Below are 25,494 nucleotides of genomic sequence, written 5' to 3'. Positions count from 1 at the left end.
ACATCTGAAGAGTTATTGTCCAAAATTAATAAAATAGGACCCGGGAACAACAATGTCCCGATAGCAAAGAGCACATTTGTGCCCAGATTCACTAAAAGGAGCCAAGGCTTCTTGGAGAAATGGCTAATTCCAAGGGCATGGAATATACAGGATGAGCTTAGATCAACTTGTACCAGTGCAAGGAAATGCTCAAAGAATGAAAGAGACATGTCAAAAGACAAAGAAGCCACAAAAACCACACTGAAGGGGCTCCCCCTGGCTAAACTGTGGGCATCGAAATAATGACAGTAATGGATTATATCTATTAAATAAAATAGGAAATGATTTCATACAAATAAAAATAAATGAATGAATAAATCAGAAGTCTGATGAAGAATGGGATATTTATAGTTTCATAGTACTACCTCACAAAAAATGTATTAATTACAAAGGAGGGAAATAACTTTTACAGGGAAAAAGCCTGACAGATGCCACATCAATCAAGGGGTCAAAGTGAACATTATCAGTTATGGGACAAACTGAAATCATGCACCACCTGATAGAATTGAACAAGGAAAATGCAGCATCACTTCTCTGTATTCCTACCACAGACTCACAGCCTGAAGCATCAGAAAAATCTAAATTGAGGACATTCCACAAAATAATTCATCTGTAATCTTCAAAAGTGTCAAGTAAAAAATCAAGACTGAGAAAGTATTCCAGACTAATAGAGACTAAAGAGACATGACACTTAAATGCAACACATTAAGTATGGACTGTATTCTTTTGTTATAAAAAGTACTATTGAGACAAATAATGAAACTTGGATGGGGTCTGAAGATTAGATGGTAGTAATGAATCAATGTTAATTTCATAATTTTGATGGTGATACTATTGTATAGGAGAATGTCCTTGTTTGTAGAAAATACATACTAAAGTATTTGGGAGTATTTAGTACATAGTAAAGTATTTGGGAGTTGCTATGGTCCAAATATATGTGGTCTCCCACATCTTTCACACCCCAGCTTGCCAAATTCATATGTTGAAATCTAGCTCCCAAGGTAACGGTGTTAAGCTGTGATTAGGAAGGTGAATGGAAAGTGATTAGGTCACAAGAGCTCTGCCCTCATGAATAGGATTAGTACTCTTATAAAAGAGGCCTGAGTAAGCCTGCTTGCCCCTTCAGCCATGTGAAGTTACATAGAAGGCATCATCTATGAGGAACAGGCCCTCACCAGGCACTGAATCTGCTGGTGTCTTGATCTTGGACTTCCCAGCCTCCAGAACTGTGAACAATAAATTTTTACTGTTTATAAATTATCCAGTCTAAGGTATCTTGTTATAGCAGACCAAATGGACTAAGACAAGGGTGAAGGGGTATTAGGTTGGCAACTTACTCTCAAATGGCTCAGGAAAAAAAAGTTATCTGTACTGTACTTTTAATTTTTGTGTAAATCTGTGTTTATGTCAAAATTTAAAAACTTATTTAAAAAAATTTAAAGCCACTTATTTGATCCTGACTTATTGTTATTTCAATGTAAAAGGTAGAAACAGGAGTGCTTTAAAAAGGTAGTATACACACTACTGCTTTGATCAAGAGTGATTTTAACAAGAATAAAGCTTTGGTTAAAAAGCTTGATTTAAGATTTCCTGACAGTGGTTAACATTGGGTACTGGTAATTTTCATTTTTAAAGATTTGTACTTTCTACTATGTCAACATTAAATAAAAATTCTAATTAAAATATGTTCTAATTTTTAAAACAATACTTGCAAACAATTTTACAGATTTAGGCTAACCCACTCAAGTAATTTATCCAAGGCCCCATAGTCAGTTAACAGCAGAACTGCTCATATGTCTTAATTTCTAGCCCACATTATGTTTCAATATATATTCCTATTTTTTCCCTATCATTTAATTTTTCACCTTAAAGAATTTCTGAATTCCATCCTAGCATTCTGGGAGGCCAAGGCGGGCGGATTGCTCGAGGTCAGGAGTTGGAGAGCAGCCTGAGCAAGAGTGAGACCCCACCTCTACTAAAAATAGAAACAAATTAATTGGCCAACTAAAAATATATAGAAAAAACTAGCCGGGCATGGTGGCACATGCCTGTAGTCCCAGCTACTCAGGAGGATGAGACAGAAGGATTTCTTGAGCCCAGGAGTTTGAGGTTGCTGTGAGCTAGGCAGACACCATGGCACTCACTCTAGCCTGGGCAACAAAGTGAGACTCTGTCTCAAAAAAAAAAAACCAAACAAACAAAACAACGAATGATCTTGAGACTTACCTATAAAGCCATATAAATTAACTAGGAAAGAAAAGTGACTGGAATAAAGAATATAAGAACTGTGAGTCTATTGGCTACTAGGGCTCAAACAGGAGGCAGAAGGCAAGTAGGAGATGGAGGAGGACAGCACTTACAAGCTGGTTTAACCTGACTTCAAATTGTTATAATTTAGGAACAGTAGCAATGAAATCAGGTTAGAACTATGGAGACACACCTAAAATATATAAATAGATCCACATCTATTAGAAACATGGACAGGAAACCATTAAGTATGATAGTTATTTCGAGAGCATGGGATTATAGCAGACTTTGTCTTTCTACATTATATATTGTGGTAATGTTTGAGTTTTATAAAATGAATGTAACTAGTTTTTACACTCAGAAAAATATGATAGAGATTAAAAATGAAGCAAAATTCCTTTGTAATCATTATTATTATTATTTTTGAGACAGAGTCTCACTCTGTTGCCCAGGCTAGAGTGCCATGGGGTCAGCCTAGCTCACAGCAACCTCAAACTCCTGGGCTCAAGCAATCCCTCTGCCTCAGCCTCCCTAGTAGCTGGGACTACAGGCATATGCCACCATGCCCAGCTAATTTTTTCTCTATATATTTTTAGTTGGCCAATTAATTTCCTTCTATTTATAGTAGAGACGGGATCTAGCTCTTGCTCAGGCTGGTTTTGAACTCCTGACCTTGAGTGATCTGCCCACCTTGGCCTCCCAGAGTGCTAGGATTACAGGCGGGAGCCACCATGCCTGGCCTGTAATTATTTTTTTAAAGGAAAAAATGTGGGGTGGAAACAACAAAATAATATTAAAATTGGTAAACTAATTATGGTTAATCCATTCAGCATAGAAAAGGAATCCTGCAGGGTGGTAATGGTCAGTGAGCCTAGGAGTAAAAAACAAACTAGATATCATTTAGCAATATGAGACAGGAGACAAGCACTTACTATTTTAAGCTACCACACTGAAGTCTCATGTCACTGACTGAGGAAGCCCAAAAAAGGTTTCAAGAGTGTTTCTGTCTTGATTCATTAGCCTGTAGCTCCAAAAAGAGATAGCTTTTCAAATTATTATATTAATTTTGGGCAGTCAAGGTGCTCTTTTCCTCAGAGAACATATAACCCAGAAAAGTCTCATAGTGAAGATGCTAACAGTAGTCATCTGTATCTTGAGGAATCTCAAATGTTCTTTTTTTTTTTTTTTTGAGATAGAGTCTCACTTTGTTGCCCAGGCTAGAGTGTCATGGAGTCAGCCTAGCTCACAGAAACCTCAAACTCCTGGGCTCAAGCAATCCTACTGCCTCAGTCTCTCAAGTAGCTGGGACTACAGGCATGTGCCACTATGCCCAGCTAATTTTTTCTATATATTTTTAGTTGGCCAATTAATTTGTTTCTATTTTTAGTAGAGATGGGGTCTTGCTCTTGCTCAGGCTGGTTTTGAACTCCTGACCTTGAGCAATTCTCCCGCCTTGGCCTCCCAGAGTGCTAGGATTACAGGCATGAGCCACCGCGCCCGGCCTCAAATGTTCTTAATCAGGAATGTGACCATATAAGTGTTGTGCTTCAGGACAGACAATCTTTTGAAAAGTGATCTATCCATATAAATGACCTGATCTTATAAATCACATAAAAGACTCTAGACTACTTCTCAATATACCAATTTCCCTGTAGTGGTCTCATTATGGTTGGTAGCTCGGTGTCTATCACATCTTTGATGATGATTTAAAACAGGAGATTTTGTAAGCACAACACGTACTCACCAGCAAATTGGTATTAACTGATCAACACCTAAGTGGACATATAGGAATAACATCTATCGGGTGTCGGGCAGGTGAGGGGGGAGGGGATGGGTATATACATACATAATGAATGCGATGTGCACCAACTGGGGGATGGACATGCTTGAAGCTCTGAGGGAGGGAGGAAGGGAGGCAAGGGAAATATACGTAAACCTTAACATTTGTACCCCCATAATATGCTGGGGAAAAAAAAAAGTAGGAGATTTTGGCTGGGCACAGTGGCTCATGCCTGTAATCCCTTAGCACTCTGGAAGGCTGAGGCGGGAAGATCGCTCAACATCAGGAGTTCGAAACCAGCCTGGGCAAGATCCAGACCCCATCTCTACTAAAAATAGAAAGAAATTAATTGGCCAACTAAAAATATATAGAAAAAATTAGCTGGACATGGTGGCACATGCCTATAGTCCCAGCTACTCGGGAGGCTGAAGCAGAAGGATTGCTTGAGCCCAGGAGTTTGAGGTTGCTATGAGCTAGTCTGACACTATGGCACTCTAGCCCAGGCAATAGAGTAAGACTCTGTATCAAAAAAAAACAACCCAGGAGATTAAAAAAATTGTCAGAGTATTTTTGGTTGTTACCATAACTGGAAAGGAAGTGCTACTGGCATTTAGTGGGCAGGACCAGGGATCTAGACATTTTGAAAGTGCAAGACAGTCTCTTACAAAAAATTGTGTCATATCTGATATAATTTTCAAACATCCCAGTGAAAGTTCATATGGGTAAAAAATGTATGTATAATTACCTGAGTTTGGAACCTAACTCTAATTTACATACTAACAAAAAGTACTTTTGTAGTTTTAATATATAGTAGTTTTTCCAGGAATGTACCAGCTATGTAAATCGAGAGAAACTGCACATATTTTGTTGCTCAGAAATTTACAAAAAGTTGTTTACTATTTCAGAATATCATAATTTGGTAATGCTGCCCTGATACTCTGGAACCAATAAAACATTTATATCTCCTTTTTTTTTGAGACAGGGTCTTGCTCTGTTGCCTGTGCATAAAAGCAGTAGTGTTATCATAGCTCACTGCAACCTCAAGGGATCCTCCTGCCTCAGCCTCCCAAGTAGCTGGGACTACAGGTGTGTGCCAATATGTCAGGCTAATTTTTCTATTTTTTGTAGAGATGAAGTCTCGCTATGTTCTCAGGCTAGTCTTAAACTCTTGACTTCAAGCAATCCCCCCCGCCTCAGCCTCCAAAGTGCTAGGATTACAGGTGTGAGCCATTGTGCCCAGCCTCTATTTGAATTTGTAGCACTCTCATTCAAGTAATGCTATGAATAAGTACAAATATCTGACTATTGTAGTATATGCTGAAGCATTCACATATTGAAATACACATTATACTTTCTTTTCATTCTTCCTTCATATTTCAGTTAAGATTTTATGTTGATTTTGTAAAAATTATATGTACCTAGATATTATATTTGAATTCCATTTCAGGATAATTCAAATTTTTTTGAATTTGAATTTTGCAAAATTTTTTTTTATATAGAAATGGAATAAGGATGGGAATCACTGGTTTAAGCCAATCATGGTAATTCCAGGCCTCTTGCTGGGACTGGTGGAGCACAGGCATGTGAATCAGTTCTGTTCAGTGAGACACAATGGAGTATCCTGGAATACTTCTGGGAAACGTTTCCTTGCTCTTGAGAGAGAGGAAGAAATGGTCCTTCTTCCTTTTCATGTCAGTTTGTGATGCATGGAATAGCTGTAACCTCCTTGCTATCATCTTGAGGGTAAAGTAAGCACACTGAAGAGGCAGATCTAAGTGAATCACAGAGAGGTGGAATTGGAGCCCTGGGATCCTACATCTGAAGTCTACCTTCCCTTTGGATTTTTAGCTACATTATGTAGTAAATTCCTGTAAGTCAGGTAGAATCAGGTTTTCTCTTATTTGCCACTGAAAGCAGCCTAACACATAAGATTGCCTTGCTTGTAGAAATAACACTGGAAGGGAAGATAAGGGGAAGCAGTATAGTATAATAGTGGAAGCATGAGTTTGCTTATCTTGATGTAATAGCCCCCACCCCCACCCCACAGTTTCACTGTCTGTGGTTTCAGTTATCCACAGTCAACCAAGGTCTAAAAATAAGTGAGTACAGTATGATAAGATATTTTGAGAGAGACAAGATTCACATAACTTATATTAATTAGCCTTTGTTATAATTGTCCTATTTTATGATTAGTTATTATTGTTAATCTCTTATTATGCCTAATTTATACTTATCTCTTGGTATTCATGTGGATTTTTCCAGGACTCCCTTGGATACCCAAACCCAAGAATGCTCAAGTTCATTGTATAAAATGGCAGAGTATCTGCATATAATCTACACACATCCTCCCATGTACTTTAAACCATCTCTAAATTACTTATAATACCTAATACAATGTAAATGTTATGTAAATAGTTGTTATACTGTATTTTTTAATCTGCATTTTTTGTTTTTTTTTTTCCTGATTATTTTTAATCTGTAGTTGGTTGACTCCTTTGATGTAGAATCTGCAGATATGGAGGGACAACTGTATAAATTAGACTTTATCACAAGTATGTACATACAAGAAAAAATATAGTATATATAGGGTTTGGTACTATCTGATTTCAGGTATCCATTGGGGGTCTTGAACTTATCCCCTATGGGCAACGGGGGAAGTACCATATATTAAAGTTCAAAGCTTGATTCTGTAATTTACTAGCTGTATAACCTTAAACAAATTTCTTAAGCCCTCTGAGCTTCCTCATTTATAAAACAGAAACAGGAATACCTGTTTTACATGGCCATTCTGAGGATTAGTGAACTAATATTTGTTAAGCTCTTAACTTGGTGCTTGATATAGTATAAGTATTCAGGAGCTGGTGGCTACTATTTACTATAATCATTAAGAGGAGAGAGGAAAAGTACTCACAGCGGTCTGAGCAGTGATGTGTGTGCAACCAACAATTTTGGCTCCAGCCAAAGGCTTTTCTCCTTGAGCTCTCTTCCTCAAAGCCATCAGTGCAGGCATTTCTGAAAAGGCCCAATACATATACAGCAATATTAAAGAGAACAGAATAAGAGATAAAAGAATAAACAGAAAAACTTATTCTCTTAAGTTATGATCCTCCTGTCTCCTATCAGGTTAGATTAGGTTTCTCAGGGGATCAAGACATTAAACCTGAATTTTCTTCTATGAGGGCTTTCAGAGGCAAATGCTCTAGGGTTCTGATTCCCTATATTCAGTCCTCCTTTTCTAATCTCTTTCTCTTTTCATTGTACAGGAGTTCCTTCTAGACTTGCCATAGTTTACTCCCTCCCCACAGTGTTTCCTGAGCTCACATTTCTTTCATCGTAAGTATTCTTCAATATTACACAGAAATTTCACAAGCTACCAGACTCCAGGATGTATAATAAAAAGGGATTAATATAGGCAAAAAGACATAGGCAGGTTGAGAAGGAAAAGGTGCTTGCTTTCTTTACCTTGTTCAGCAATTTCAATTTCTCTTCGTCCAAACTCTGCCTGTTTGATGTTCTTGACACAGAAGTCACTGCTTCCCTTAGAGTTCTTTTGCTGCTTGTCCCTGGGGGATGTCTCATCATCAGAGCTATCTGTATATGAAGCCGCTGGAATGACAGAATAAAAAAACCCGGGAAAAAATGGCTTCCTCTAAAATTCCAAACTATGGAGTGAACTGAGGCTTCTCTAGCCATCTAGAACCATACAGATTTATACCTCTGGTAAGCACATAAATGGTATCATGGAGCTGTCTCAATCATCTTTTATGGAAAATGCTATCTACAGGTCAGAAAAGGGAAGCTGAGAGAGGCTGCCAGAGACATTCTCCCTGGATAGCATTAACTTGCAATGTAGGACTAACTTTATCTTCAGAATATGCAGAGGTTCTTGAATATGCAAAAGAGAGAGGTTACACCATGGTAGCAATAGGTGGAAGTTCTTAATGCAAGATCATGGTCATTAACCTATGGGTTTCTGGGATTCTGGCCTCTCTTCTCTGCTGATTAAATGTCTCATGTAATTTGTGCTTTAGTACAATAACTGAACAGATAAAACTTAGAAAACAAGGAACCCATGGGAAAGTAATTAAGAACCACACAAAAAGTGTTTGTCTGACATAATAGAGCTTTCTTTTTTAATACTGGCTCTGATGAGGCTGAATTGTGCCTGCAGACCCAATTAGACATTGACAAAATCAAGTACTTAATGTGCTCTCCCTTCTTGCTGGCCTCAGTGGGTCCTGTGTTAGGCATTTTAGATTCCCAAAGAAGTGAATAAATCCTCTTTGGGTACAATAAAATGCTCTCATAACTAATCCATTTAGCAATATACACTAGAGGGTGAAAGGTCTAAAATTTTTTACTGTGGCTAACGGGCAGCTGGGGCTACTGCTATTCACATGCTTAGCTGAGGTCTTTTTAGTCTTCATGTAATTCTGCAGTTGCTAATCATTTGCAAGATGATTTGAAGCAATTTCCTTCCTTTATTTATGTCTAAGTTTTTGAAGACAGTTATTACTAATCCCCACAGTTTTTTGGGGCGGTGGTGGAAGATATAAAGCACTGTCTATAAGGCATTTTATATTTCTCAATGGAAGAAGTACTGCCATAGCTTTTAAGGGAAAAAAGCTGTAAAAGTTCAGAGTATCTAGGGTCTATGGTGCTCTGATCTACTTATATCCAGAGAATTAAGGCATTTCTGGGATATTTTAGCAAAGGGTCTATCTCTGGGAGGGCTGTAAGGCAAGTCTGACCTTGTCCAGTTAATCAGGTATGGCACTACAAACTGTTTGGGCAGCAGGGGCTTGAGAATCTCTCTTGGAACTGGAAAACTGCCCTTGAGTAAAGTCCTAACACGAGGCAACAGGAATGAACATGGGCACCAGGGGAGGTGAGGGAATTAGTAAATATCCCCAAAGAAACTTTTGTTCTTGAAAGGAGCTAATCTGTACAAAAAGTTTGTGGTTCCCCCTCCTAGGGTGAGAGCTCAAAGTACTTTTGGCAATAGAGCCCAGGAACAGCTTTCTGGGCAGTCATCTGTTTCATTAATCAATATTTAGAAACAGTTTATGAGTTAGGTACTCAGGGTATCCATGCTTCTATCACCTGAGAGACAAAGAGATAATAGCCATTCCTAATCCTAATCCAAATTTATAGAAAAAAATCGCATTCCAAAAAAGCTTTTACATTCAGAATATCCTGAAATTTCAAATCCTTTTCCAGAGCCATGATGATTTTTATACTCTCCAAGGGCCATTTAAATAACTATAGTGGTCATGTGTTTTAGAGTCAGACTTTGGTAGAAGTCTCAGTCTCTGCATGTATAAAGTGGAGGTGATACCAGAATCTATTTAATAGGGTTGTTAATTTATTCATGTATTCAGTCATTCACACATTCAATTGTTCATTCAAATTTTAATCATGTACCTACTACGTACCAGCCATAGTTTAGGTACTGGGAATACAGGACAGATATGGTCCTTACCTTAATGGATTTTTCAGTCTAGTAGGTAAGTTAGAAATAAAATAACTAATTACAAAATTAATTAGAGTTTTCTTCAATACAGTTGTAATGTGTGCCATGAAACAGAAATCAAGATGCCATATAAGACTATATAATAGGAGGACATGATTTGTCAGAGTTATGTTGTTGAGAAGATTAAGATAATGTAAGTAAAGTGTTTAGTGCAATGCTTGGCATATAGTAATTGAGCACTCAATAAGTGATACCTGATATTACCCACTTTTGCACATATTTTAAATTCACCACCAGATATAACATCTTTAAAGGTTCTTACTCAGCTTTAGGATTTAAAATAGAAAAGGAATGACATACATATTATCATTTTGCAGTTTCCTTTTTTTTTTTTTTTTGAGACAGAGTCTCACTTTGTTGCCCAGGCTAGAGTGAGTGCCGTGGCATCAGCCTAGCTCACAGCAACCTCAAACTCCTGGGCTCAAGCAATCCTACTGCCTCAGCCTCCTCGCAGCTGGAACTACAGGCATGCGCCACCATGCCCGGCTAAATTTTTTCTCTCTATATATATTAGTTGGTCAATTAACTTCTTTCTATTTATAGTAGAGACAGGGTCTCGCTCTTGCTCAGGCTGGTTTCGAACTCCTGACCTTGAGCAATCCGCCCGCCTCCGCCTCCCAGAGTGCTAGGATTATAGGCGTGAGCCACCATGCCTGGCCTGCAGTTTCCTTTTTTGTATGTCTGTCATCTCCTACTACTCTACCAAAGCATCAGGTGATTGGTTGGAAGTGATTAAAAAGGTTGAGACTAGAGTCCTAACTCTACCCAGAATAGCTCTCACCTCCTATGCCTCTTTAGCTTCTAAGGATGAGTCAGGAACAACAACCACAAAAACAAAATAAAATTTCCACTTAAGAGAAGCATTCTAACTTTTGGCTTTTTTTCCCCCAACTCAAAGAAAAAATTATTTATACCACTTCCTTATTCTAAAACTTGGAGAAAACAGTATTTTACTTTCTTAATAGTAGTCAACTGGTTACAGTTAATTCAACCAATGTTTTTCTTTGAGCCAAAATGTATTTGTTTTCAAAGAGCCCTGTATACAGACCTGCTATCAGGTAAGAACCAAAAGTCTAGATTGTACTAATACGTTAATCAACATGGCTGACAGACCCAGACTGAGAGAATGTGTTATTTCTGCAAACAGTGGAAAGATTATTCCTGAACTAATGTGACATTAATTCATTTATTTTTTTAATCCATACTCATTTCTACCATTATATTTAAAAGTAGCAAATTCATGAAAACAGTTGAGGTAGCATTAAGGATTTTTCCAAGAAAATTTAGAAAAACTCGACACATATGTACATATCTGCTAGAATAGAGTTTCTAAAGTATTTGTAATTGTCAGAATACTCTGAAGCCCAAAATCATAATTTAATTAAAAATGAATAATCAATAACGTACTAAAGTACAGATCTAAGATCTTAGATCCAGCTTCACGCCTAATTGGGTAAGTGACTAATTTTCAATTTATCCAACTATAAAACAGGGAGTGTAATAGATCCCCTCTTTCCCTATGTTCTTCCTTTACCCTAACTACCACCAGAAAAATCTTATGAATAAATGAGACAATACCCAAAAAGAGTTCAGTTTCTAGGTAGAAAAGTAATATGAAGTACAATATAACTTTACTGTGGAATGTTCTCTCGGTTCATGATTTCCCAGAATCAAAATACAACTTGATGAATCACTAATCCACAATTTAGCCCATAGAACATGCATACATATGGTCTATGGGTCAATCCTGATTAAGTCTTACCTCCCAGCAGCTGTGATATTGTGGGTTATTGCTAGGAGAAGAAGCAGTCAGAATCCTGGCTGAATTAGTCCTATTACACTATTTTAAGTAAGGCAACTCCTCTTGGGCCCAACCTATTCATTTGGTAATGGAATAATGTAGGGACCTGTGTGTCAGTGTGCAACAGACTTCACTGATGAACGACACTCTAGAAATATGTAAAAAGCTATGTTAGCATCCAAAAAAATACAAACAGGCAAAACTTTGTTATTTGGAAGAATCTGAAAATACCTCAAACTGTTTAAGAACCAATTATGAATAAGAGACTTCTGTCCTCCCACCTCATCCTTAACTAATTAACTCACTACAATGACAGCTTTTTCAGAAATGTATAACTGGGAACAGTCTGACTTTGAAAAAAGGTCTCTTTTGTTCATTTGCTTTTATGAGACTTTTTGCTTAGGGAAAGAGTTTTTAGAAGTTTGTTTTTTTAAGATAGGGTCTTGCTGCTCTGTCACCCAGGCTGGGTGCTGTGGCATGGTCACAGCTCACTGCGACCTCGAACTCTTGGGCTCAAGTAATCTCCCTGACTTAGCCTCCCAAGTAACTCAGGCATGTGCCACCATGCTCAGCTAATTTTTAAAAAAATTTTGTAGAGATGGGGTTTCTCTATGTTGCCCATGCTGGTCTCAAACTCCTGGGCTCAAGCGACCCTCACGCCTTGGCCTCCCGAAGCATTAGGATTACAGGAAGGAGCCATTGTACCCTGCCATTGTTTCTTATAAAATAATTTCATTGTAGCATTTTCAACTTGGGTTCTGCTAGAATTAAGTTCTAATGCATTGAAACATTCATTCATTGTATATAAATAATGAAGTTCTCTTCACGAATGGTACTGCTAGTTACGTACCATCTTTTGGAGAACTAAGAAAACAGTCTATCAAATCATTTTGTGTTCTGTGATTTAGATGAGGAACCCCAATTGAGAAAGGCAGGTAAAGGTTCCTAAATAAAATGTAGCAGGCTGGGTGCGGTGGCTCATGCCTGTAATCCTAGCACTCTGGGAGGCTGAAGCGGGCAGAGTGCTCAAGGACAGGCGTTAGAAACCAGCCTGAGCAAGAGCGAGACCCCGTCTCTACTGAAAATAGAAAGAAATTAATTGGCCAATTAATATATATACATATATATATACACACATATATATAAATATATATATACACATATATATATTTATATATATACATATATATATAAAATTAGCCAGGCATGGTGGCGCATGCCTGAAGTCCCAACTACTCTGGAGGCTGAGACAGAAGGATCGCTTTAGCCCAGGAGTTTGAGGTTGTTGTGAGCTAGGCTGACGCCATGGCACTCTAGCCAGGGCAACAGAGTGAGACTCTGTCTCAAAAAAAAAACGTAGCAAAACTTAGTATTAGGATCATCAGGAAGGGAGCATAGGCCATAGCCTATTTAAGCCCCTAAGTATCTTCAGCAAAATAAGCACTTTGGACAAGAAAGTATCTTTTTTTGAAATGTCATAAACCTTCATCTGGCTATTCACATATAATGAGTATATTAGAGACCTCAGCAAGGATATAAAGTATAATAAGAATGCCTCTGAACACCTTTCACCAATATTTACTTATTGAGTACCTTTTATGTGTCAAACAGTTCTAAGAGCTGGTAATAAAATAATATAAAGACAAAAATCTCTGCTCTCATGAATCTTGCTTTTTAAGTAGAAGAAAGACAAAAATGAATTAGTAAAATATAAAGTGTGTTACATGATAATAAGTACTATGAAGAAATATAAAGGAGGAAAATTTGATAGGGAGTGTTGGGTGATGTATTAGCACACTATTTTTAATTGACATAAAATTGTATATGTATTTATTGTGTAAAATACAATGTTTTAAAATATGTATACACTGTGGAATGGCTCAATAGAGCTAGTTAACATATACATTACCTCATATACTTATTTTTTTGTCATGAGAACACTTAAAAAGCTATTCTCTTACTGATTCTCACATTGTTATTAACTATAGTCACCATATTGTGTATAATTTTAAAAGAGTAGCCAGAATAGGACTCAATGAGATGAAATAAATAAATAAAGTATATATCTATATATTTTTTACAGACTGAAGTCAAGTGAAGCAGTGAGAAGGAAAGAAAGAGTAGAACAAGGAGTTCTATCTGTAACTGACTGTAAACAATCAACTGAGATAACTCACTATCTTTGGACCAGACAGTATTTTTGGTGAAGAACTGAAGGAAGTAAGATAGCCAGCCATGCATATATCTGGGAAAAGAGTATTTCAGGCAAAGGGAACAAGTACAAAGGTCTTGAAGCAGAAGAGTGCCTGGCATGTTTCAAAATAACAGTAAGGAGACTAGTATGGCTAGAGTGAAATTAACAGCCAGGAGAAGAGGGAGGTTTGGAAAGTAGAGAGGTGCTCAGAAATGTAATGAGAGGCTTGATGGAATAGGGCCTTGGAGGGCCTCATAAGAAACTTAGCCTTTATCCAGAGTGAGACTGGGAAGCCATTGGAGAGTTTTGAGCAAAGAAGCAATTTATTTTAAAAGAATGAATTTGGCTATTGCAAATAGACTGAAGATGGGTAAGGTTGGAATTAAGGAGCTCAGTTCTTAAGACATGAAGTTTGAGATGTCTATAAAACATCAAAGTGAAAAGAGTAAGCAGACAGTAGAATTATGGATCTAGCATGTAGGGGAGAGATTTGAGCTAGAGATAAAATATGAGAATCAAACACCAATACATGGTATTTAAAACTATGATTCTAAATGAGTTCACCTAGGAAGAAAGTATACATGGAGAAAGGAAAAGGATTCAAGGATCAGTTTTTGGGGGCTCTCCAGCGGTAATTTCTATAGTCATTGAAATTATAATGCATGCTGAAAATGGTCTCTAAGTTCTTATTGTCATACATTTGCATATCTTCTCATATTTAGAAAGCTGTGAGTCAGTTCCATTATTCTTGGGTTTTCATTTGATGGGCATGGAATTCTTTCATCTAACTTCCCATTTCTCTTTTATGAATATGCCAGGAAGCAAGTAAATCAAACATGGATTAAAAACTGAAACTAGGTCTCTCCTAATTCCCAGTCTAAGAATTAAGGCAATAGGCATCTCCATTCAGAGTTTGTTTAGATGGGCTTGACACCTGTTCATGTGAGGGGGAAAAAAAGAGAAAGTAAAAAGGAGGCAACAGTGCATGTGATGCAGCTGCTAAAGAAGCAAACAATCTTAGGTTTCATTTTAAAAGCAGAGTTTATGGGAATAACACTTCTTATAAATTAGTTCAGGCCATCTAGAGTATTATGTTGATAGTCATAATATTCTTAAAAGGTCACTTTAATCTAGAAAATGTCCAGATGAGAGTAACCAGGACAGTGGGATATCCCAAAATTAGGCAACCAAAAATGGCAATTTTTATTTATAAGTAAAATCTTTAAGTTCCATGGACTATATAGGAGCTTATCAGGAGATAAACAACTATATAAAGCAGAGAGCACCCTATCATCTAAAATGTTATCAAAGAGGCCAGCATTCAGTGGGAAGCTGAATTAGATCTTTAAGTTCTTTTTCATCTGCAGGATGTTTGACTCTCTGCTTCTGAACTTAATATCCTTAAATAGATATATTAGGTTGACAATTTTCGACTCATAAAAATGGCAATTTCATATATTTTAATCTAAAAGGTCCAAGTTTACCAGGATGACACCAGTCAGTATCACTCACTAAGGAGTTCTGGCTTAGAAATCAAGGGCATCAACTACACTTTTCTAGGTAAATAGATATTTTTAAAGTACCCTCTCTGCATATGGGGACTGAGTGGGAAGGCAGACATTGGTTTCCTCTGCAAAAACACAGTTGGAGATATGGATCTAGTGTGTAGGGGCAAGACTGAGCTGAAGTTAACATTTGATATTATTATTCAATATCAATATTTAGATAACAAGCATAAACCCACAGCCTAAAATGCTACATACCACTTTAAAATTCACACTTTCACAATTATTATGGTTTTCAGAGTTATATTAACCAGTTAATGAATTTTCAGCACTGCTTATTTCAGCAGAATAGGATAGGTACAAAAGTCTATATCTTTAGATAAAAATCCATAGGAATTTATGTCATACAGTTTACATCATTCACAATAATTATGGGTGAAAAGTAAAATAAGAAATATAAGAAGTATGTAAATAATCTACCCAAACTAAAAGTTATAGATTCCCAAGCAATCTTTCTTCAATTTTATGCAATACAACTGTCCTATTTGTGTGAAGAACAAATAAAATTTCAGGTCATGATAAACATTTTCTAATGAATATTACTATTCATAACGTGAAGAGGTAACTAGGGCAAACATTCCACTCCCTACCACATTCCAACACAAGAGAAAAATAAAATAGCTCCATGTTAGATCAGACTCATACCATACCGGGCACCGCTGCACAAATGGCTAATGCCTTCAAAGGGCTGTACACTGTAATATCTCACCTGGCATTAAATGATAACTCAGCCTCAGAGCACATGTATTTGAATTAATGCCATTGCAAAGGAAGGAAGGAGTAACAAACAATACAATGTCACAGCTTAAGAGAGAAGGCAAAGAGCCTACAATGTTGAACTAGCTACAACGTCTTCATTGCTTCTTGAGGCAATTGAGATTTCCCTGTTAATTTGCAAGTCCCAGATGGAGGAATGGGGAACTTTTTTTCTTTATCTTTAAAGGATGAAAAGAACACAAGTCTTTACACAAGTTCAGAGAAGATCAGTGAACTACATACTCCCACCCTTCTGAGTAGATCAAAGAACTCAATTTCTATTATCACTTGTTCTGCCTCTACTAGAAGAGGAGGCCTCTATTAAGTTCCACTCTGAATTCCAAAGAGAAATCCAAAGATTCCATCAAGAATTTTGTTCTAAATTTTTACTCAAAGTATTTATTCAAAGCACAGACATGCTTAATTAGTCTTAGATAGACAGGAGGGTCTTTGATCCTACTTATTAGCCACCAGGTGGGCCCACAGCAGCTCAGTACTCACCTGAGCTGTAGCTGTCAGTAGATGACTGAGAAATAGAACGAGACAGAGAGCGACGTCCAATTTTGGTGGGACGTTTGTTGAATTCTTGCTTCTGGTCAGCAAATTGGATCTGCTAAGAAAAAGAACCCTAGTTATATAAGGGAAAAAACCCTCCATTTTGAGACAGCAACTCAAGGCTTGCATTATAGGCTCTTACCTTTCTTCGCAGTTGATATGATTGAACTAACCCCTATTTGTAATGTTAAAACTCTTTTGAAGAGGAGTATCGTTTTGCATTCTTTGCCTACTATGTTTCTATCAAATTTAAATCTCTGATCCACTCTCTGACTACATGCTTTTGCAATAAAATTGTGACATCCCTCCCCCAAAATGGAAATGGGATGTTCTGGTTAAAATAAATTTTTAGAAAGTTGAGTCATATTCAGAAATATCTTTTATAATTTCACTGAAAATTAAAGCTGGAAACAATCTCTGAGATTATCCATATAGTTATAAGCTTCATATATCTAGATGAGAAAACTACAAGGTACAGAAAGGTAAAATGACTTGCATTCAAGTTTCAAGATTCTCAGAAAGCGGTATATAATAACTTTAAAAAAGGCTTTTCATTTAGAACGAACATTCTGGAATTACATTCAAATTCTGGTTATGCCATTCATTATCTGTGTGATGCTGTCAAGATGCTTTTGTGAGCCTCACTTTCCCATAAATATAACAAAGATAAAATTACAAAGTACTTACCTCATTCATAAATTTTAGAGAGGGTTCAATGAAACAATGTATGTAAACTGAAACATGGCAGGAGATTTAATAAATCCACTTCCCATCCTCAATCCCAACAGTTCAGTGTTTTGGTAATTCTTGCAAGGAGGCACTCTTAATTTGTTAAAGACTTTCTAAAATATATTAGTTGGCTTTCCAGTACTACAAACCATTAATTAATTTATTATTTTTTAATGTTTGGTATTATAAAATATCCAAAAGCTACAAGATTGATCATTTACTAACTATAACAGATATAGAAGGAATGGGTGATTTCACTGAATGTTTATAAATCTCAGATCAGACTCTGGAAGTTGCATTTTGGACAATATCTGATAATGACTTTGTTATAATTTTTTCTCTTTCCCCTACTGTTGAAGGTTCCAGCTGATACTTTATAATACTTTATAAATCAAAGCTTACATTATTTATTCAACTAATAATTTTTCTTTTTCTCTAACTGAATGTTTCAATAATTGTTTATTCTTCTTGATTCAAGGTGGCACAAAGAAAGATCTATTGAAAAGGATAAAAGATCTGATGACTGATTCTACCTTTAATGACAAAAAGATGGTTCCTTGATAGGCAGAATAGATACAGCAGACTAGGATGAAAGCAGCAACTGATGGCTACACTCCTGCTGTTAGAGGTAACTAAGGGGTCATTTGAGTATTGAGACAAGGCTTAGCATTGCCTTGTAGGGGAATTCATAGCATTTTCATAGCTATAACAACAAATAAAGCCTGCATAGTGCTTTAGAATTTGCAAATTGTTTTTAGGAACAGGAAAATTCACTGGATTAAAGACTCTTCACAAAATGAAAAATGATGCAACAGACTATTTTGCTAAAGTAACAGTTTATTTCAAAAAGATAGAAGTGCCCTTTCTGTGTATTCCCATGGGATGCACATGAAATTTCATGTACTGTATTATTTCTAGCACAGCACCTATTACATGGAATATAACTGTTTACACCTGTATCCTCTATAAATTATAGGCTCCATAAAGGCAGGGGCTATATTATTCACCCTTACATCCTCAGGCACAAATGCCTGGCACATTGCAGGCACTCAATCATGTGCTGAATCAATTAATCTGAAGTAGCCTATTCTATCGTCACTGTATTTGGCTGAATATTCAGTAAATATAGTAAACATAAGACAAGTCTAAAGTTAAAAAATAATTTTTCAGAGCAAAAAAAGTTGGGAAGGAGAAGAGGGAGGGTGAGAAGCTGTAAAGGTAGATGGCGGTCAGGCTCAAAATTTTGGCTTCCACTTCATCAACCTTGTTCAAGACAATCTCATGTCTTTACTCTTTTTTAGCAGTCTATCTAGGAAAAAAAGTAGTAATGGACTTTTTAAAGGCCACGCTGAGTCACTAAGTTTGGAAGTACCTTCTTTTCAAAAAGAATAACAGATAAATCCCGCCTCAACACAACTCCCCCAACCACACACCTTCATACGTACACACATGCACACACATGCATGCGTGTGCACATACACACACACTCACACCACTAGAGGGGGCCAGTCACTCTTATTCTCTAGATGTGTAGGATCGGGGTAAATACCCAGGTATTTTTACCCTAGTAACACTAAACCATATAGATATCTAGTGGCATTATCATCTCAAACCAGTGTCTCTGAGCTGAGCTCTCTTCTCTATAGTTGTTTTCATTTACAGTAATCCCTCCTATCCAGAACAAGTTCAGGCTGTCTTGGCACTAAAGACGACTAGGCTGTGCAGCCTTTCTCCATTTAGAACACAGGGTTCTAAAACCTTGGTTAGACACTAAATTCAAGTTTCTCTAAGACAGAAGGATATTAGAGAGAGACTAACCACTTACACATAAGTCATAAAATTTTCCAAAGAAATAAACGTCTTTCACTGATAACCAAAATATACGAGTTAAATGGGTCATCCCTGGTGCCCGCCTCCCCTCAATAATTAAATGCCATTTTATCCTTCACTCAACAGTCCATTTTGTAATTGACTGATTTTGTAATCTACCTACCCCAATCGTAGTACCTTGGTAGATTCAACCCCTAACTTTCCTACTTTGTCTGAAACCAAAGAGTCTTTCAAGATAACCCTCCGTTTCCATTTCAGAGAGAATAGCCTAATTCTAACAGGCATCAAGGCTAGGGAGAAAAAGAGACTAAGAGAGTGGTAGCTCACCTTATGCCAGAGGGAGGGATGAAAGCAGGAAAAGAGGGAAAGAATGTAAGCAGATGGCCTTTTATAATAATGGCTATAGCGGCAGCAAGACTGGTAAATAAGAGCTTAGCCTCACCTGGGTTTTAATCCCAGAGTTGCCATTGACAATGTATTTCTTCCTGCTGCTCAGCATAGTGACATTACCAGCCCCACTGCCACCTCTGTGGCCCTGGGACCCTTGTGGCCAGGCCTTTAAACTTTCCTCATCAGCAATTCTGTTGGCTCTGGTTCCAGCTAGCTTTTTTGCGGGGAGGGGGGACTACTCTTCCTTGGAATCCCTGAAGCAGTTCCAACAACCCCTTCAGCAGCAGAGCCCCAATTTAATAAGGCATTTCTGTTAGTGGCTCATCAGCCATTCCTAATTCTGGTGGCTGTTTTGCTTTTATTTTTTTCCGAAACACCTAATTACATGGATCCTCTGACCTCTAAACCTTAACAAGTCCCTTGACAAGGCCCAACTTGCATGCGCATAACAATAGCTTATTTATATAACCAATGCACTTTTTTTGCCTGCTATAATTAACTTGCTAATTAGGTTCCTTTTTAACCTTACCTCCTCCTTTTCCATGTCAGATGATTTTAGTTAACCTAGTCTCATTAGAAAAAAATTAACTATAGAGCCACTAAAACAATGAGGAACTTTATTAAGAGAGTAAGGAAAAAAAAATTAATGGTGCCAAGTACTCAGGCAGCCCCTACCCTACACTATGTCCTTGGATTAGCCAGACTGGGGACACTAGTTTCAGCTCTGTCACCAAGGAAATAAATTTTCTCAGCCTGTTACTTTACTCTTAATTGTGCTTTTTTTTAAATTTAAATTTTTTTTTTTTAGAGATGGGGTCTTGCTCTGTTGCCCATGGAGTGTAGTGGCATCATCACAGCTCACTGTAACCTCGAACTCCTGGGCTGAAGCGATCCTCCTGTCTCAGCCTACCCCCATGTCTGACTTGCTTGCTTATTTATTTATTTATTTGGTACAGATGGGGTCTCACTGTGTTGCCCAAGTTGCTCTCAAACTCCAGGGCTCACAGGATCCTTCCTGCCTTGGCCTCCCAAAGTGCTAGGATTATAGGAGTTAGCCACCATGCCTGGCCTAATTATACATCTTTTATACAGGTTTTGACACTTGGTTTCTAGTCTCATCTCAAGATTGTTGCTGATTTGGCACTGGGTGACCCAGTTTGTTTTTTTTTTTTAAATGTGTGTTTCATGGAAAGTGTGACTACAAAGGGGAGAATCTCCACAGAATCCCCAGAATCATAATAATCTAATTACATGGCAAATAAAGATTCAAACAAAAGGGAAAAGAATAACATTATTTATTTGCTGATTTCTGAAATGGACCCAATGAATAGGAAATCTACTCTGAACTGGATGCTACAGAGATTGAGGGGGGAAGTGATTTGAATTCATCCTTAAAAAAAAAAAGACTATTGAGAACAAGAAAGAATACAGATTCTTTTTTAAAGATGATTTTTATTTCTAGAGAAAAGGTCATATTGCATAGTGTTTACTGACTTCTCTGAAAGAGAAGGGGAGGAGAACTAATATTTATCACATGACTATATGCACAGCCCTTATAGCCCTGTGTATATGTCACTTCTATTAATCTGTACAAGAATCTTAAGAAGTAGGCATTACCTTCATTTGACAAAGCAGAAAAATGTAGCTCTGAGAGAACAAATAGTTTACCCAAGGTCTCACAGCAAGTAAGTGATGGCACTGGAATTTGAGCCTATGTTTATATCAGAGCTGAAGCTTTTCACTATACCACACCTTATGATATTAATTGGAAGGCTGAAGAACTCCCCTGGCCCTAATCCTAGGTGCACTAGCCCCAATTTAATCCTCTTAATTTATCTTTAAATATACTTAACTTAATATTACTCTTTAAATTTATTATCTTATTAGATTGGGCCTCAGAAATGACATCATCCCAGATGATCTTGGTGCCCTGATCAAGCCATAATTCTGAAACACTTGATCATATAAGAGTTAGAACTCTGGCGGGCGCGGTGGCTCAAGCCTGTAATCCTAGCACTCTGGGAGGCCGAGGCGGGCGGATTGCTCAAGGCCAGGAGTTCAAAACCAGCCTGAGCGAGACCCCGTCTCTACCATAAAAATAGAAAGAAATTAATTGGCCAACTAATAAATATATATATAAAAAAAAAAAATCAGCCGGGCATGGTGGCTCGTGCCTGTAGTCCCAGCTACTCGGGAGGCTGAGGCAGGAGGATCGCTTGAGCCCAGGAGTTTGAGGTTGCTATGAGCTAGGCTGACGCCATGGCACTCACTCTAGCCTAGACAAGAAAGCGAGACTCTGTCTCAAAAAAAAAAAAAATAGTTAGAACTCTAACAGTCTGTTAATTGGCAACTTTGCCCAATGCCACCACCAAAAATGGAAACAGATTAACTGAACTCAAATATTGGTGTTCACATCACCCATGACAATCTTGTTCTCTTACTCATAATTTCACAAAGTGACACAGACCACTTTGCCTGCTTGCTTGACGAATCTCTAAATTTCTGTTATTCCTATTCTCAACAAGGATGTTCACCCTAGTATGCATGTATTAAGCTGGTTCCTCATTTTCCTCACTCTGGTGAAAAGGAACTCCTTAGACCAATAGCGTAAGTCACTAAACATGAGCCAAAGGGAGTTGCAGATCTATACCAAATACAACCAGAAAACATTTTAGGATACTATGACTGACAGGGAAAGTCTTACCACTTAACAAGTTTATCTAACAGAGTAGTTCTCACAATTTAGCTGGATCAAATTCACCTGCAGGGCTTATTAAATAAAGCATATTGCTGGGCCTTACTACCAGACTTTTTGACTTACTATGTCTGGGTGGGGCCAAAGATTTTTCATTTCTAATAAGTCCCAAGGTGATGCTGATGCTCTGATCTGGGGACCACACTTTTGAGAACCACTGCTCTAACAATTTCTCCAATCATGAATAAAGTAGCCCTGATTCTCTTGACTCTCTCCTTAGCCAAACATTTTACCCTACCTATGCCTACAGCCATGGAGGCATGTTCATAGGCAGATAAGAAATGGTTATTTGAAAGTTCAGAGAACAGAGATCTTTTCTTTATACCAAACACAAGGTGTAAAGAAAACTGGGTCTAATTCTGATTTCCATAATTTAGGGTTCTTATAGATGGATAATGCATTAAGAAAAATAGGACTCATGGGGAGAAGAGGAGACCTATTTACTCTAAAGAGAATCAGGCAAAGAGAAACCAATTAATTACTTTCAAGTACATAAAGTGGTACTACAAAGGATGTATCTGTATCTCCATTTCTTAACTTACATAATGCTCATTTGTAAAATGGAGACAATATCTACTTTGCCTATCTAAAATGTGTGCTGAGACAATAAAATAAAATAAAATAAAATAAAATAAAATAATGAGAGCTTTGAAGACTACATAATGATATACAAGCCTAAAATATTAATATTTCTATTCTTTTAGGTCAAAGGTTCTTAACCTAGAATCCATGGATGTCTAGAACCCCCTGAAAAGAGTATGCAAAATTTTGTGTTTGTGTATATTTTCCTGGGGAGGGAAAAACTACATACACATAGTTTTCATCAGTTTTTCAAATGGGTTTCTGCTTTCAGTGCCAATCTTGACTTAGAGTTATACTCAAGCTATCTCAACCACCATTTATCAGATAAAAGTTTCGCTCTCACTTCTAAGTATTAATAGATATGGTTCAAATATTCCTCAAGACACCTCTCTCTTCCAAGCCAAATGAGCAGCTTGAACAAATTCTTTACTTATGAAAGGGATTACTTCTAGCTGAAAGAATATTGGGTAGCAAGCTGGCCAGGTACTCAAGAAAGTCAATCAACCAGATTTTCTATGGAAAAGTACCAAGCACAGATAGCTTGAGTGGGAGGAGGAGGAAATATTAAAATGTAGAAACATAAAAAAAGGTTACTGCTAATCGCCATGCACATAAGATGAAGGACTAAAGATTTTTCAAGGGAAGTAAAACACATTAATAAGACAATCTTTAAAAGAATGTGTTCCCCAACCTTTCAGCAACAAAACTGCCTGAACAAGGCTAAGAAAATCCTTCACATGAAAGCAGCTAACGAGCAGAGGCTCCAGAAGTTTTCCAGTGACTGATGGAATGTTACCTTGAAGTTCTACCTTGTCAATTCTTGAGATGGGGGTTCTTCAAACTTCATCCTGGCTTATTTCCCTGCTGAGAATCAGAGATGTGAGTACTGTCAGCTATCTGTGGTCTGAGTCCTATTTTCTGAGGGCACACAAGTTCCTTTTGCTAGTGATTATTAACAAAAGTGGAGATACCTTCTCTGCTAAATTTTTCTCTTGAAAGAAGGTTTGAGTGGCTTCTCCTATTTCCTTTGGTGGCAGGGATAGTCTCAGAAATTTCATTATACTAATATGTAAACTGGAACATGAATCAGATATTTGTTAAAACTCTCTTAACTTGAAATTTTTGCCCAATCTGGGAGCTGGCTCCAGACTTTTCTCTTGGGGATTAAAAGGCACTTTAACATTTCACAAGTAAGGTCTGGAAATCTATAGATAATACACTAGAGGGTGCTCAGTGGCTACCTCTCCTGGCTAAGTGGATATCAGTGGCAGCTTAATGAAGTACTTTCATAGACCAGGTCAGAAGTTAATGACTTACTCGGTATCTGAAAGAAAGCCTCAAAGGTCTTTGGCAAGGAAAAGATAGCAAATGAGACGATTGTGTTATTAAAGACAAGTCCCTCCTTACTCCTCATTGTTGTTCAAAAAAGGTATTTCCTGGTTTTTGAGAGAGAAGGGTCAAGAAATTGCTAAATAAGAGAGATGCCATATTAAAAACAGAGGAGAGCTATGCTTTATTAAGGAATGTTTTCTAAAAGCTGAGAAGCCCTAGGTTATATCCCTTAAGCAGCAGTCACACTAACTCCTGTAGAGCAGTTTTCCTATTCACATAAATAGAAAGAAGGTAAATGAGTAAAAGTTTGTAGGCCCTCCTCTTGAGGGGATGTGCTAATAAGCAGGTGGACAGTGAGGACGCTTACTTACAGCAGTAAGAGTTAGTTATGTAAAAACTTTTATTGATTCTGAGTTGGCACACTAATGTTTAGTAGAATTCTTCTGTAATACTACTTTATAGAAATACCAAAGTTTAATACCTTAATATGGACCCTCCCCTAAGAAAAAAAATTTCTTCTTCCCCCTTATTAGTGAGTGGTTAGAGATTCTAAAAAACCCAACCAGAATTATTACATGAATCCTTTCCATTAATTCTACAACACTTACATTATTTGAAATAAGCTTGTAAATGGATAGGATTTCTTTCCATCAAATAAGTGAGCACAATGTTCTGAAATGGCACCAAGAACAATAGCAATAACAGCCACAAAAATAAACTATAGTTGTAACAACCAGAGTTGAAATGTATCCTCCTTGGTTGGGCCTTTGTTAGGCCCACTATATATTGAATTTCATTATCAAGACTTACTTCTTCAAGTCCATAATTCCACAAACACTAAAAAGAACTTCGAATATATTGTAGAGAGTCTAACCAGTTTTCCATAGGAAAAAAATGTGTCTATATAAAACACAAACCATATAGGCTATAAGAAATCAGGCTAAATCTAGAAGAAATCAGTTGGAAGCATAAGGATGGTTACCATTTTTAAATCAAAAGTTGAAATTGGATCCAAAATATTAGGTTTTATGTGCTACCTTTTATCAACAAATAGGTCCTTATTATCATTATATTAAAACTATCAGTCAAATATGGTATTTTGAAGAACTATACCAAGAGGGCTACAGTTTCTGCCTTGTAGAAATATGTATATATAAATAATAGTTGATGGGGGGAGAATAGTTGGGAGAATGATTTGACTAGAGTAAAAAATGGACAGGGAGGAGAGAAATGTTTTAAATCTCTTCAGAGACTTAAGAGAGCACCATTTCTCTAAGTTGTTTTTATTTTTTTTTTCTTACTTTTTTTTTTTTTTTTTTTTTTTTTGAGCAAAGGCTCTTGCTATGTTGCCCAAGCTGGTCTTGTACTCCTTGTCTCAAGCAATCCTATCACCTTGAATAGTTGTG

The 25,494-nt window shown here is 37.2% G+C and overlaps 1 protein-coding gene across 6 annotated transcripts in view; it reads right to left on the bottom strand.

Moving 5' to 3' along the window:
- Nucleotides 1–25,494, bottom strand: part of AHCYL2 (adenosylhomocysteinase like 2) — a 179,170-nt gene that overhangs the window by 30,602 nt on the left and 123,074 nt on the right. For 2 of the 6 annotated variants that reach the window (XM_012789190.3, XM_012789192.3), the window contains exons 2-4: nucleotides 16,417–16,528; nucleotides 7,529–7,672; nucleotides 6,978–7,078 (exon numbers count right to left, since the gene is read on the bottom strand). In XM_012789190.3, the coding sequence (XP_012644644.1) occupies nucleotides 6,978–7,078; nucleotides 7,529–7,672; nucleotides 16,417–16,528 (357 nt within the window). Of the gene's footprint in view, nucleotides 1–6,977; nucleotides 7,079–7,528; nucleotides 7,673–16,416; nucleotides 16,529–19,471; nucleotides 21,512–25,494 lie in introns of those variants that run through there. The other 4 variants (XM_012789191.3, XM_012789195.3, XM_012789194.3 and 1 more) reach the window with 3 other exon arrangements.

This window comes from Microcebus murinus, chromosome 9, assembly GCF_040939455.1.
Source record: "Microcebus murinus isolate Inina chromosome 9, M.murinus_Inina_mat1.0, whole genome shotgun sequence".
In the NCBI taxonomy this organism is placed as follows: domain Eukaryota; kingdom Metazoa; phylum Chordata; class Mammalia; order Primates; family Cheirogaleidae; genus Microcebus; species Microcebus murinus.
This window is presented reverse-complemented; position numbering and strand designations above follow the sequence as displayed.